The sequence below is a fragment of the Gossypium hirsutum genome, chromosome D01, assembly GCF_007990345.1.
Source record: "Gossypium hirsutum isolate 1008001.06 chromosome D01, Gossypium_hirsutum_v2.1, whole genome shotgun sequence".
Classification (NCBI taxonomy): Eukaryota; Viridiplantae; Streptophyta; class Magnoliopsida; order Malvales; family Malvaceae; genus Gossypium; species Gossypium hirsutum.
In genome coordinates, this window is record NC_053437.1 from 57,852,081 (window position 1) to 57,866,999 (window position 14,919).

The following is a 14,919-nucleotide window of genomic DNA, read 5'->3' on the forward strand; positions in this document are numbered from 1 at the left end:
ATTTAAAAAGTTTATGTTTGTGAATTTTTTAGGATATATTTTAGAAGATATTGTGAATTTTTTGTTATTAATTATTAATTATAAATTATCTATATTTAGTGTTTATAGTTTAGATTAGAATTTTGTATGAATATTTTAACTTTTTTGTATGAATATTATAATTTTTTTATGAATATTGTAATGTTGTATGAATATTGTAAATATTTTATAATTAAATTTGTATTTATAGTCTTGGATTAGTAATTTTTGTATGAATATTGTAATTTTGTATGAATATTATAATTTTTTGTATGAATATTGTAATATTATAGTTTTGTATGAATATTGCAATTTTTTTGTATGAATATTGTAATTTTGTAATTTTGTATGAATATTATATTTTTTTGTATGAATATTGTAATATTATAATTTTGTATGAATATTGCAATTTTTTTGTATGAATATTGTAATGTGGGAATATATTGTAATATTGTAATTTTTTGTATGAATTTTGTAATTATTTTATAATTAATTTGTTAGTAATTTGGGATTATGTTATAAATTTTTGTGTTTGTAATTATTTAAAATTTAATTTATTAGTAATTTAGGATTAAGCTATAAGTTGTTGTGTTTAGTTTAGTATTTGGTGAGTTTAACATATAAAGTTTATAAAAAAATTAAAAATCATTTCATTAAAAGTTTAATTATAAAAAAATTAAAAATCATTTTATTAAAAGTTTAATTATAACTGACTTTTTTAATCATATAGTTGTTGTTAACTCATTTAATTTTTATATAATGTAAATTTTATATAATTAAATTTTATTTGATTTTGTATTTATTTAACAGTAATTATTGATTTTTTGAAACAAATTAACTGAATTCATTTTTTTATTGCAGATTTGCAGGAAATGGGGTCTCTAATTAATAATAATAATCACATATCAAGTACTATTAATGAGATGGTAATAAAATTTATTTTTGATATTCATGTTATTTGTTGAATTAAATTATATTGTATTAACTATTTTGCTAATTTAATAATGTCAGGGTCCGTACCGCGCATTGAGGGGCCGTGTTAATAGTGTAGGGTTTCAGCCAGATGAACGCCTAATACCATATTTAGAGTTAGCCAGGTTCGGATCAACGGTATTGATTCAAACTTTTGATCTGCGATACGACTTGATTTCCGCTTTAGTCGAGCGATGACGTCCGGAGACCCACACATTTCATTTGCCGTGCGGAGAGTGTACCGTCACTCTAGAGGATGTTGCAGTACAATTCGAGCTTCCCATAGACGGGAATGCGGTCACGGGCGTAAGTTCAATCTCTAGGCCGGCTACCCTTTGCAATGAATTACTTGGACGCTCGCCAAGTCAGGGGAAATTTACCAGTTTGAGATTTTCATGGCTACATGCCAATTTTGAGCATTTGCCAAGTACTACTAATGAATGAGAGGTGATGCAGGTTGTTCGAGCTTACATTATGCACCTTATAGGGGGTGTACTCATGCCGGATGCAAACGACAGTAAGGTCCACTTGATGTACTTACCCTTATTATCCAATTTGCATAACACTCGTTCATACAGTTGGGGGTCCGCAATTTTAGCCATGCTGTATCGCGAACTTTGTCGGACAACAAATCCTTCTACGGTTGACATAGGCGGATGCCTTATACTGCTACAGTCGTGGGCACTTTACCGGATGCCATTCTTGGCATCCATTAGTCATCAATCATATGTATTTCCACTCGTTAATAGGTGATGAATTTTTACTCATTATAATAATTAGTTGACTTTTTTATATTATATTATTCTAACAATTTGTTTTCGTAGGTGGAGTACTAATCCGGGTATCGGGAGGTCACCGACGGCTCCGATATATCGTCTAATGATTGAGAATCATGCTGGAGAGGGGGTAAGTTTTTTGAATATAAACTTAATTTTATTATTTTATCTCACTCGACCTGCGTTAATATAACAATGTTATTAATTGTACAGTTCATTTGGATGTCGTATTCTGCTCCAAAAATTATGGCAATTATGCCATCATCTGCCCGCGTCCACTCAAACCTATGGTGCATTAGCGCACCCATTATCAATTTTAACGTAGTGGAGTGGTATCATGGCAATCGAGTACTCCGGCAGTTCGGTTGCATACAGTATATCCTGACACTACCAGTACAATTGGGGGAGATCCATGAGATAAGCAAGAAGGGGAGGTATGGAGATAATTGGGCAGAAGTACACGAAGAATATATTACGATATGGAACAATCGGTTCGGGAGGGTACCTCAGATGGATCGTGCTTCGGATTTGCAACCCTCGTTAGAGTATATACAGTGGTACTGTGAGACAGGGAAACCATTTCTGTTTGGTGGGCGGTCGATTGTAGTCCCTCCGCATACGACACGAATTACGCAACCCCTTCGAGATCTGCATCATGCACCGGAGCCAGAGCCAAAGCCAGAGCTAGAGCTAGAGCTAGAGCCAGACCCAGACCCAGACCCAGAACTACATTCTAGGGATAGTTCTTATCATCCAGAATTAGGGGGCGATGACTATTTCGTGGCCTCGTATCCACCTCAGTACTCCGCTCCTTCTGGCCAATATCCGCCGTCGTACTCTTCTCTTCCCGGATCAAGTTCATCGATGGCATTTGAGACATATGATTATTCATCTATGTTTCACATACCCCAACATACTGTCGAGGAGAATGTTGATAACCGTAATCGCCCACAACGTGAGCGTCGAACTCCACAAAAATATATCCCTAGAACCACACCATCAAACCATCAATTTTAGGGGTTTTTGTAATAAACAACCTCATATTTATGTAATGATAGTTTTTATCTAAATAAAATTATAATGGTTTAAAAATGTCTTCATAACTGCAACAAATTGTAGACAATTTTGTGATTCAAACCATATTTATGTAATGAAATACATATCAATTTCTACCCGATTGAGACAATTGTCCAACATGGTAGTTTCGGAGAGGGCATTTACTCTGATTATGACCGGGTAATCTGCATACGCCACACAAATTCCTGTCAGATTTCTCCCTAATGGCCATTTCGTTATGGATTCTGGATGATTGCGGACGACCTTTCAAGTTTCTACGCAACCTTATGTCTAGGACTAGTTCGAAGGTCGTCGGAGGTACCTCCCAAGTAGATAGGTCAGGAAGCACGGGGAACTCGTTTTCCCATACACGCAACGTGCGTTCGATGGTGTACACTTCATCGATAAATTGTTCTACATTGAGCCCAACTTTAGCACAAGCTGCCACGACGTGTGCACATGGAAAATGAAGTGTTTGAAACCTCCTACAATCGCACCGTCTATTTTGGAGATCAACTCCGTAGGACCTAGGTGGTATACTGGGTCGACAATCGATGGTCTCTGTAACTCGAAACGTTTCATTATGTCGTGAATATACTTCTACTGTCATCGACCTCGCCATTCGACGGTTTACAACCATTGCATCCCTAATGCCTTCGACAAAGACATGTCCCGCCTCCATCTGGTTCACTTGTTGCTGACCCATTCTTGGCATCAAGGTAGCCAACCTGTAGAACGTTGCCGAGAAGACAGATGAAATTGGAAGATGTCGTGTTTTTAATAACACAGCGTTGATCCCCTCCACTAAGTTTATAGTCATTTGACCATAACGAAAGCCCTTGTCAAAACATTGAGCCCATTGCCACGGCTCCATGGTACCCAGCCACTGCCGGAAAGATGTATTGGTTTGACCCTCCATGTCACTCTCAAGCCGGGCCATTCTTTGGCAAAAAATATGTGGCTTTAGCTCGTACGCTGTATATGTATTAAAAAAAATTTAAGTTACAGTATTGCTCTAAAACATTAAAACTTATATTTAAAAGATAAGGTAATTCTTTACCCATTCTCACAACTTGTCTCTTCCAGTCTGCATTCTTATAATCTCGCTGGAAGTTAGCCGCGATGTGCCAGATGTAGTAAACAGATCTCCATGGTACACCAGAACGCCTAATGGCTGCAATTAATCATTTCCCTCTATCAGAAATGATGCAAATATTATCATTGCTAATCACATACCTCCGCAGGTTGGTAAGAAAGAACTCCCACGATTCCATGTTCTCCTTATCGACGATGGCAAATGCTATCGGAAGTGCGTTCCTGTTGCCGTATTGAGCAACCACAAGAAGTAAGATCTGTGTGTATTTTCCATATAGCCAGGTTCCATCTACTTGCACAAATGGTTTGCAGTGGGGAAATGCACGCACACATTGACCAAAAGTCCAGAACATCTGATGGAAATTTTTTTTTCTCGATTGTAGTTAGTCATTTGGCCCATAATAAGATCGTGTCTGCAACTCAATTACAGTCCCCGGCACGTGTTCCCTCATGGCGGCTATCCATCCCTGTAATTCATTGTACGATGCATCGAAATCTCTGTACAATTGCTTCATTGCCATCTGTTTAGCTATCTATGCCTTCCGGTATGATACTCGATACTGGAATCGTGCTTGTATTTCAGCAATCAGTACCGAAACTTTAATGGTCGGCATGTCTTTCACCATTGGCATGATGCATGTACAGATAGTTTTGGAGTCAAGTTTTCGATGATCTTCTGTTATACTTGTTGAAGTGCATGTGTGGGGCCCAACAAATTTTCGTATCTTCCACATCTGCGACTTCTGCATAAATGCAGCTTGTATCTGCCAATTGCAGCCTTCTGTCGACCTCCAACACTCTCCAATATATAATGTTGGTTTAGACTCGATGACTTTGTAATCTACTGATATATTCATGCTATACCACTTAATCGCAAACATGCATTCTTCCTTACTTTCAAATCTCTGGCCCACGCGTAACTCATCTGGATCAGAATATACGCCCATTCGATAAGCATGTGGTATTTCAGGGTACTCCGGAAACTCAGCTGCCTGTGCTGCATCGGGGTCTATCCGATACATGTGTGCCCCAGGATTATTGTGTATCACAATACGACGAATCTGGTTTCTGACTGAAGACACATTAACGTTTCCATCCTCATTCACGCCTTCGTCGTCAATATCATCCGGGACCTCGTCTGCGTCAGGATCACTCTCACTATCCACTTCGTAATCAACAGGATCACTACTATAGTATACATCATCACCAACCACATCAGTCTCGGCTGCAGCATTAAGATCAATATTTATCCCATGTATAGGTGATGACTATCAACATACGATACCGGAACCACCATACACGGCGCTTCAACTCCATCTTTTTCACCTAATGGAGTGGGATCTTCAGTTGCCTCCACACTGGCTAACTCAGCAAATAACTGAATCGGTGCATTTTTGTTACTCTTATTCCCACAATAAAGAGCGACCATTGTCTCCACGTCTTTATAGTCTACAAGTTCCATTTCGGTAAATTTTATTGGATCTGTTGAAACTGGAAAGTTGTAGAAAACTTTTGATATCCTTCTTCCACAACGTCTATAAATTTTTTCACTAAGTTTTTCCTTAATATCATCAAACGAGATATTTCTGTCAAATCTCATTGCTACTTGTTTGCGACATTCAAATATACATCCCACAGTTGTTGTCAAAATTTCTCCATCGAAATAAACGCATACAAAAAATTGATTCTCCATTTTCAATACTAGATCTGTAAAAAATAATTTCAAATTTTTTAAAACAGTTTCAAAATGTAAACAAATTACATAAAAATTTTAATGCAAAATTTTTCATTCAGAAGCTAACAAAATTAAAAACATGACAAAATAACTTTCAAATAATAAAATTACTAACAATACTCTACATTCTATTTAAAAAGAAAAACCAAAATACCTAATTTTTTTCTTCTTTTCCTTCCTTCTTTTCTTCTGCTTCCTTCCTTCTTATTTCTTTCGTTTCTGGAGTAAAATTTATGTCTGTGTTGGGGGTATATATAGGGAAAAATAATAGCATTGGCGCCTCTCAGAATGACACAACCATTGGCGCCTCCCAGGTAGACACAACCATTGACGCCTCCCAGATAGGCGCCAATACTATCTATTATACGGGTTATATACTAACCCGGAAAAGTATAAAATTATATTTTATTCAAAAAAAATTATTATTATTTTATTCATTAGCGCCTATCTAATAGGTTCTAATGAAAAAGTAACCTATTTTAATAAATTTTTTTCTAACATTCTATATCAGTATTTTTTTTTCTATAATAAAAAACCCGTTAATATCTGGAAGCTTTGGTTGTGAGTTTTGAAGCCGGTGACTGACAAGTCCAATTATCTGGACCTTCAATCCTAAGGACGAAATTGCACTGGTTTTTCGTCCCTAATGTTTCTAAACTCCATATGGCAGGCAACCATTGACACCTCAGTCAAACGCGGCGGCCACTAGTTTTCCACTTTTTCCCTTCCTCTTTTTCCATGACTCACTTCGCTGAGTTAGATATTTTTTATTCCACAAATATTAAAGAAAATCAATCAAATTACTTTATTTTCTTTGACTGGAAGAACCTATAATGAGACAAGCATGTGTGTTAATTATGGAGCTCAAGACAATCTAAAGATAACATGCTTTCCCTTTTTCTATTTTAATTTAAAGTTGAGACATACCATCACATTAAATTATTTACCATTATATTGTTGTAAAACTCGTAAATTATATTATTAGTTAGATAAATTTTTATTAAAAAAATTATAATTAAATTATCGAACTATTCAAAATTTTTTATTTAATTCAATCAATTGTTAAATCTTTCTTTTTTTTTAAAAATTACGCTAATTAATTTTAAGTGATGATTCATAATCGTTATGATATATTAATACTTTAAAACTAAATTAATCTGATTGAAGATAAAAAAGAGATTTGTGACATCTAATAACTTAAATAAAAATAAACACATTCCTATAATTTAATGACTAATCGCATACTCAGCTAACCAGATCAGGTTCACATTAGCCGACTATCGATGGATATTTGGTCGACAATACCTGAAAGAATACAAAAACATATAGATATATATAATATCACAAGTCTACTGTACATGCGATGGGAAATGGACTGGCAATTTCGTGAATGTCAGAGCTGGAGCATGGCCCATTCCGGATTCGGTCCTTTAAAAGTGTGAATTGTTGACCAACAACTTCATTTCATTATTATTTTTTCTTCTGAGATTAAACCCAGTTTTTTTGCCCCTTTCCCTACCAAACGTGGTGAAAATCTTGATTATATAACAGTATAATGAGTACCTAACTGCTTTTGTATGTATTTTCCATTTTTTCCCCCCCCCCAGCTTACGTATCCTAATTTTCATGTAAATGGCTAACCAACTGTTATATCCGTATCTATACACGTGAATTGAGCTCAAATTTTCAAACAAATAAAGCCGCCCTGGTGTTATATGCCACTCTCTATAGCGTTTCCATTTTCAACACTTGTCTTCCTTGTCAATAATCACTACTCCGCCATGTCGGTCCGGCGAAACTCCCATCAATGGCCGCCTTCTGTGTTTATCTTTTTCTTATTCATCTTTGTTATTTCTTCTGTGAAGTCTGATGAAGTGGAGATATTGCTCAAGTTTAAGTCCGCAGTAGAAAGGTCCAATTCTAATGTATTCAGTTCATGGACACAGGGGAAGTCTGCATGTAACTTCAGCGGAGTTGTTTGTAATTCCAACGGATTCGTCACCGAAATCAATCTTCCCCAACAACAAATTGTTGGGTATCTTCCTTTTGATTCGATCTGTGAGTTGCAGGCATTGGAGAAGATTGATGTTGGGAACAATTCTTTTCATGGCAAGATTTCCGAGGACCTGAAGAAATGTTCTGGCCTACAGTACTTGGATTGGGGGTGCAATGCTTTTTCCGGAGAAGTGCCTGACTTGTCTTCTTTAAATGGATTGAAGTTCTTGAATTTGAACAACAGTGGATTTTCCGGGATTTTCCCCTGGAAATCACTGGAAAATCTCACGGAATTGACTTTCTTAAGCCTTGGTGATAATCCCTTTGCTGCAACTCCATTTCCTATGGAAGTACTGAAGCTTGAGAAATTGTATTGGCTTTATCTTACGAATTGCAGCATCACAGGACAGATTCCTCAGGGAATTCAGAATCTGAGTCTGTTACAAAATCTTGAACTCTCTGATAACAGCTTGTCGGGTCCGATCCCAGCCGGAATTGTGAAACTCAGCCAACTGTGGCAACTTGAGCTTTACAACAACTCATTGTCTGGAAAAATTCCTGTTGGCTTCGGAAACCTCACGAATCTTAAGTACTTCGATGCGTCGATGAATAGACTGGAAGGCGACCTATCGGAGTTGCGGTCCTTGAAGAACCTTGTTTCGTTGCAGCTCCTTGAAAACCAATTTTCAGGAGAGGTTCCAGCGGAGTTTGGTGAATTCAAGCACCTTGAAGGACTATCACTTTACAGGAATAAGCTTACGGGTCAGCTTCCACCAAAAATTGGGTCATGGTCGGATCTCAATTTCATAGATGTTTCCGAGAATTTCTTTACAGGTCCTATACCACCAGATATGTGCAAGAATGGCAAAATGGTTGATCTTCTTCTGCTGCAGAACAACTTCAACGGCACTCTCCCGGAAAGCTACGCAAACTGTAAGTCGTTGGTTCGTTTACGAGTGAACAACAATTCGCTATCCGGTACCGTCCCTGCTGGAATATGGAGTTTGCCGAATCTCTTGATTATTGATCTTACAATGAATCGGTTCGAAGGTCCAGTGGCAGGTGATATTGGTAATGCTAAGTCTCTTGCACAACTGTTCTTGGCCAATAATCAGTTTTCAGGTGAATTGCCTGCTTCAATCTCTCAAGCTACATCATTAGTCTCAATTCAGCTTACGTCGAATAAATTTTCTGGCCAAATTCCAGCAACTATTGGAGAACTAAAACGCCTAGGCAGCCTTTATTTGAATGGAAACATGTTTTCTGGTGTAATACCAGATTCATTAGGCTCATGTGGTTCTCTCAATGACGTAAACCTTGCTGGTAATTCACTTTCCGGGAAAATTCCTGAGAGTATTGGATCTTTACGTAATCTAAACTCCTTGAATTTATCCGAAAACAAACTTTCCGGTCACATTCCAACTACTCTGTCACCTTCAATATTAAGCCTTCTTGACTTGTCCAACAACCGGTTGGTTGGTCCTATACCTAAATCTTTATCTATTCAGGCTTTTAAAGATTGCTTCAAGGGGAATCCAGGCCTATGCAGCTCGGATCTTGATGACTTTCAGCCATGTTCGTCAAGTCCTGGTACATCGAGTCATCTTCGAACATTTTTATCCTGTTTCATAGCTGGAGCATTAGTCCTGCTTGTATCATTAGGATGTTACATGTTTATTAAGGTAAGGAAGAGTAACCTTGATCATCCATTGAAGCAGGGTTCTTGGAACATGAAACCATATCGTATGCTAAGTTTCACTGAAAAGGATATCATTGATGCGATCAAATCGGAGAATTTGATAGGTAAAGGGGGATCAGGAAATGTCTATAAAGTTGAACTGGAAGATGGAAAAGAACTGGCTGTGAAGCATATTTGGACCTCAGATTCCGGCAATCATAAAAACTACCATAGCAGTACAGCTATGCTAACACAAAGGAACTCAAGGAACTCTGGGTCACTAGAATATGACGCAGAGGTGGCGGCATTGAGTGCCATTCGGCATGTGAATGTGGTGAAGCTGTACTGTAGTATCACAAGTGAGGATAGCAATCTACTGGTTTATGAGTATCTACCTAATGGGAGCTTGTGGGACAGGCTGCACTCATGTCACAAGATGGAGCTGAACTGGAAGATGAGATATGCCATTGCCATAGGAGCCGCTAAAGGGTTAGAGTATTTGCATCATGGATGTGATAGGCCGGTTATACACCGTGATGTGAAGTCGAGCAATATTTTGTTAGATGAAGAGTGGAAGCCAAGGATTGCTGATTTTGGTCTTGCAAAGATTGTGCAGAACGGCAGTGGAGGGGATTGGACTCATGTTATAGCTGGAACTCACGGTTACATGGCTCCTGGTAAGTTCCTTATTCATGTTTTGTTCTGTTCAATATTTTTTGTTCAAACGGTTGCTTCAAGTGCCTTACTTAACATCTACTGCTGCATAATTTTCTGGCAGAGTATGCATACACATGCAAGATCAATGAGAAGAGTGATGTTTACAGCTTTGGAGTTGTGTTGATGGAGTTGGTCACAGGAAAAAGGCCGGTTGAACCTGAATTTGGAGAGAACAAGGACATAGTTTATTGGATCTACAATAAACTGAAGACCAAAGAAACATTGGTTGAGGCGTTGGACCCTAAAATCTCGATGGCATCAAAGGAAGATGCCATCAAGGTGTTGAGAATCGCAGTCCACTGCACGGCAAAGATTCCGGCACTTAGACCTAGCATGAGAAAGGTAGTTCAAATGCTGGAGGAGGCTGAACCTTGTAAACTTACTGATATTATTGTTCATGGAAAAGGTGAAAAGTAGCCTCCACTGAGGAATGGAACAAGAGTGGCAAGAAATGATTCAAGATTGATCTTCCATGGAATTTGGAAACCTGAGTGAGCACCAAGCACTGGGAAGCTGTTTTTTTTTTTTCAGCTCATAAAATAGAGCAAAGTTAGTTTGGAGTTTCAAGTTCCGAAATTGCAGCAGATAGCTAGTTTAGCAACAGCAGGTGATAAATCAAAATATGTAGTGTAGAAGCGTTTTTTTTTCTTGTAATATATTTGCAGCAGTTTTGTCTCAAGAAAATAATGTAATCAAGGGTGTAGTTTTGTATAAAAGAAATGCTATGTTTCTGGGACCAAATGCTAGAATGGATGATGATGATGTCGGTTGGATTCCCCTGCCTAATGCCTAGAAAAAAGGATGTAATGAAGGGGGCCAAAAGTTCACATGTCGTGGATTCAAACTTCAAACTCAGCCATGAATAATGAAGACACCTTCGAATCAAAATGTGAGTTCCATAGATAGCAGTAGCACACAGTTTGAGTAAAGTCAAAATTTTCCTTTTTCCTTGCATTTATATAAAAAGAAAAGCATTAAAATCCTTGTCTTTGGATCATTATTCATCTTGTATGGATCTCAACTTCTCTTTCTTCCTTCAGTTTTTAACAATACCACGTCAATAGAATGCTGGAACAACTAAATCATCTTATTATTACAACATAAGAAAGAGGACCACAAATAAAAGATATTTCTTTCTTTGTAGTAAATACACTCAAGCTTATTAAAACTGTTCGTACGTTTATGTTTTGGTCACTTAATAGAATGATCACCAAACTATTTAAAAGTTTTTATTTAAGTCATTGGGTTATTAGTTTTTTTTTAAAAAACTTGACAAGCGAGCTTCAAGCAACGGTTTAATTATCAATATGGTAAATCAGTATCCATCGACAAGTAAAAGCACATACTTGAGTTCCAAGTCAATCTCATATTCAATGTTGGGGATCGAAGAAGAAACGTGTTTGGATTTTAGTTTGCAGATTCGTGACATTCAAAATGTTTCATGAAAAAAATTAAACTATAAAAGAGAAGGAGAAGGAGAGCTCTTGATTGTTGTACACAATGCGAACAGAGAAGGACATAGAACAACGATTTTAATAGTTCAATGAAAATTTTCGAATAGTTCAATGATCATTTTGTAACTTTTTGAAGTTAAGTGACTAAAATATAAACTTACTAATAGTTTTATACCTTGAGATATGAGTATAGTTTACTCAAGAATTAATACATTTGTAAATGTTAGGGCTTATAAATAATTAAGGTTTATATGTATTGTGTTATTTTCCTTTATTTAATAAGTTTTTATTTTACAAGTATTAGTTTTGCTTTTGCAATGGATTTATCATCGTACTTTTTAGTTTGATAGATGTTTGGTTTTTTTGTTAATTCTTCTCATTAGTTTGGTGTTCGACTTATGATAAAATCGATTGTCAACATATGTTGATAGAGTTTGCCCTTCACCTTCATCTGTAAGTGTTTGTTATATCTTTTTTTTTTCCAGATTACAGGATCTCATTTATGAAATGAATTAATTAATTAAAAAAATACTTTTAACTTAAAAAATTCAAAACATACTTTTCAATATTTAAAATTTATATATATCAAGTCTAATTATATTTTTAAATAATATAGAGATTAGATTTTATAATTTAAACTTAATATTTAATATTTAATTTATTAAATAAAACTTAAATTATTAAGAAATAGTTTAAATTTTGTTTTGTTTTTAATTGTAGTATGTTTGGATCATTTCACTATATTTCCATCTGTTTTGAGCATTGCTGGCTTGTACTAATCAATGTAGCTAATACCGCGTGGTGGGTAGTGAAAGACTTGCAGCACGTTTGGTTCGTTGTATTGGAATAGAGGCGTAATGGAATAGAGGCGTAATTGAATAGCAGTGTAATGGCAAATCAACTGTTTGGTTGAATGTAATGGAATAGAGGCGTAATAGTAATCTTGTGTTTGGTTGAATGGAATAGAGGTGTAATAGCATAATGGAAAAAACTAAAATGACTAGAATACCCTTAGCATAAATTTGTTTTGGTAAATGATTATTGTTATTGTTATTAAATTTTAATAAGCTTATTAATATCAATAATAAATAATTTAATAATATTTTAACATAATTATTATTAAATATATTTTAATTAAAATATATAATTTAATAAAATTCTTAATAATCAATATTCTTATATGAATTTACTCAAATCATAATATATGATACTATAAAATATAATTTAACATAATTATTATTAAATATATTTTAATTAAAATATATGATTTAATAAAATTCTTAATAATCAATATTCTTATATGAATTTACTAAAATCATAATATATGATACTATAAAATATAATTTGAAATAATTATTATTAAATATATTTTAATTAAAATATATGATTTAATAAAATTCTTAATAATCAATATTCTTATATGAATTTACTTAAAATCATAATATATGATACTATAAAATATAATTTGAAATAATTATTATTAAATATATTTTAATTAAAATATATGATTTAATAAAATTTAAAATAATTATTACTAATAAATTTTCTTATATGAATTTGTATAATTTAATATAATTATTATTAAATATAATTTAATAATAATATATAATTTCATAAAACTCTTGATAATAAATATTCTTATATGAATTTATATAATTTAAAATAATTAATATTAAATATAATTTAATAATGATATATAATTTCATAAAATTCTTAATAATAAATATTCTTATATGAATTTACTAAAATCATAATATAACTTGAGAAGTATATTCTGCATAAATATAATTAACTTATAATAAGCCACTTCACTTGTTTGATATCATAGTAAATAATTTACCTTTTTTACACTACTTATAATCATAAGTTTGTATAAATTATTAACAATAAATAAACATCATAATTAACTTGAATCCTATATTAACTTGATGGATAAAGTATTTATCACCTCAAATATGATTTGGGTGACCGCAAATGTGATTTGAGCTCAAATTATACTCATAGTAAGCTTAAATTTTTATTAATGCCAATGCCAACACTACCACATTTGGGTTCAAATTATACTCATAGTAAGCTCAAACTTTTATTGATGCCAATGCCAACACTACCAAAACCTTTTGGACAATTATTTCGAAGATTTAAACCAACAAAAAGAAAATCAATAAGTAATAAAACCATAGAAAATAAAAGACAAAATTTAACTTTGAAGCACATTCAATTGTGCACTTGATTCTCTTTGATATCTCCATGATTTCTTCATCTTTATTCATAATATCAAACATAGGCAAACAAAACGATAACTGTAACCCCCTACCCCTACCCCTACCAACATTTTATTGTAAGTATAACTAACATAGGATAACTAGTTAGCCTCTTAAAACAGTCAAAGACCAGACCCCAAACCAAACCAAACTGCTAAACAACAAAGCAAACATCATTAAAAAGACCCCATCCCCAGATTGCATCATTTTCAATTCTTAGAAAGAAGGAGCATAGAGCTGGAGAACCTTCTGCCGGGACGGTCTGCTGCTAATATCATCCCACCAAGCACTCACATGCTTCCTGCTGGTTGTCATGTATTCCTTTCCCATTTGACCCACCAAGTACTGAGTAAATGGCAGGTGGCTCAGGTCAACAAGGCTAAAGAAATCACCAGCCAAGTACTTGTTCTTTGACAGCCTCTCCTCATAAATATCCAGAACTTTGCCTAGCTTTTCCTCGCTTTCCTTGATCAAATTTTCATCAGGAGGGAACCCCATCTTGGAAGCAAACATCTGAGTTTTTCATTTACAAACTAGATACAATTCAAACTAGTCCAATAGCTTTGTACCTCAATTAAAGTTTTAGTTATAATTTCATTACAATGAAGAATAAGCAAGAACAATCAGGCATGGAGCCTGGCGCAGGTCTGCACTCCAGCAACTAGAACTGGCCATATCAAACCAAAAAAAGAAGACTTAAAGGCAGTATCCCTAAACCATAAATATAATATGCCATATGATTTAAATGCAAAAACAACCTAAGAGCATAAAATTTGCAAATTTTGTCACAAGATGCCATCCTTTTCACAACAGCCAAAGTAACTCATAGTTCCTCTTGTGAATTATCTCTAATTTGCAAGATCCAAATCTAGGAATTCAAGGAAGAATATCTGTGAGTACAACTATCAAAAAAGAAAAACAGATTTCTTGTATAGAAACTGCAAAACTGCACTCCAGCAAATACGCAGAGCACAAATATTAGGTTAGATAGATGAAAGCAATTTCCAGGAAAAACTGCAGAAGTAAAATGCATTTAGTTTTTTCACAATCTGCTAGTTTGTAGTCCAGATATTACAGAACTGGAAGTCTTTTCATTGTGTCCATGTGGAGCATTTCTTTAGTCTGGCAAACCAGATAACATATCCTGTTATATAATATTTGT

The 14,919-nt window shown here is 34.7% G+C and overlaps 3 protein-coding genes across 3 annotated transcripts; 1 reads left to right on the top strand and 2 right to left on the bottom strand.

Annotated features, from left to right (window-relative positions):
• Window positions 1-2,928: 2,928 nt before the first annotated feature.
• Window positions 2,929-3,528, bottom strand: LOC121213604 (uncharacterized). Its single transcript, XM_041086401.1, has one exon. It carries the CDS (start codon window positions 3,526-3,528, stop codon window positions 2,929-2,931), a length of 600 nt encoding a protein of 199 aa, XP_040942335.1.
• Window positions 3,529-6,956: 3,428 nt separating this feature from the next.
• On the top strand, window positions 6,957-11,039 carry LOC107922351 (receptor-like protein kinase 7). Its single transcript, XM_016852345.2, has 2 exons — window positions 6,957-10,002; window positions 10,104-11,039. The coding sequence occupies exons 1-2, from the start codon at window positions 7,368-7,370 to the stop codon at window positions 10,457-10,459; spliced, it is 2,991 nt and encodes a 996-aa protein (XP_016707834.2). The 5' UTR covers window positions 6,957-7,367; the 3' UTR covers window positions 10,460-11,039.
• Window positions 11,040-13,697: 2,658 nt separating this feature from the next.
• Window positions 13,698-14,299, bottom strand: LOC121213966 (glutathione S-transferase F9). The gene has a single exon (XM_041087494.1). It carries the CDS (start codon window positions 14,268-14,270, stop codon window positions 13,974-13,976), a length of 297 nt encoding a protein of 98 aa, XP_040943428.1. The 5' UTR covers window positions 14,271-14,299; the 3' UTR covers window positions 13,698-13,973.
• Window positions 14,300-14,919: the final 620 nt, after the last annotated feature.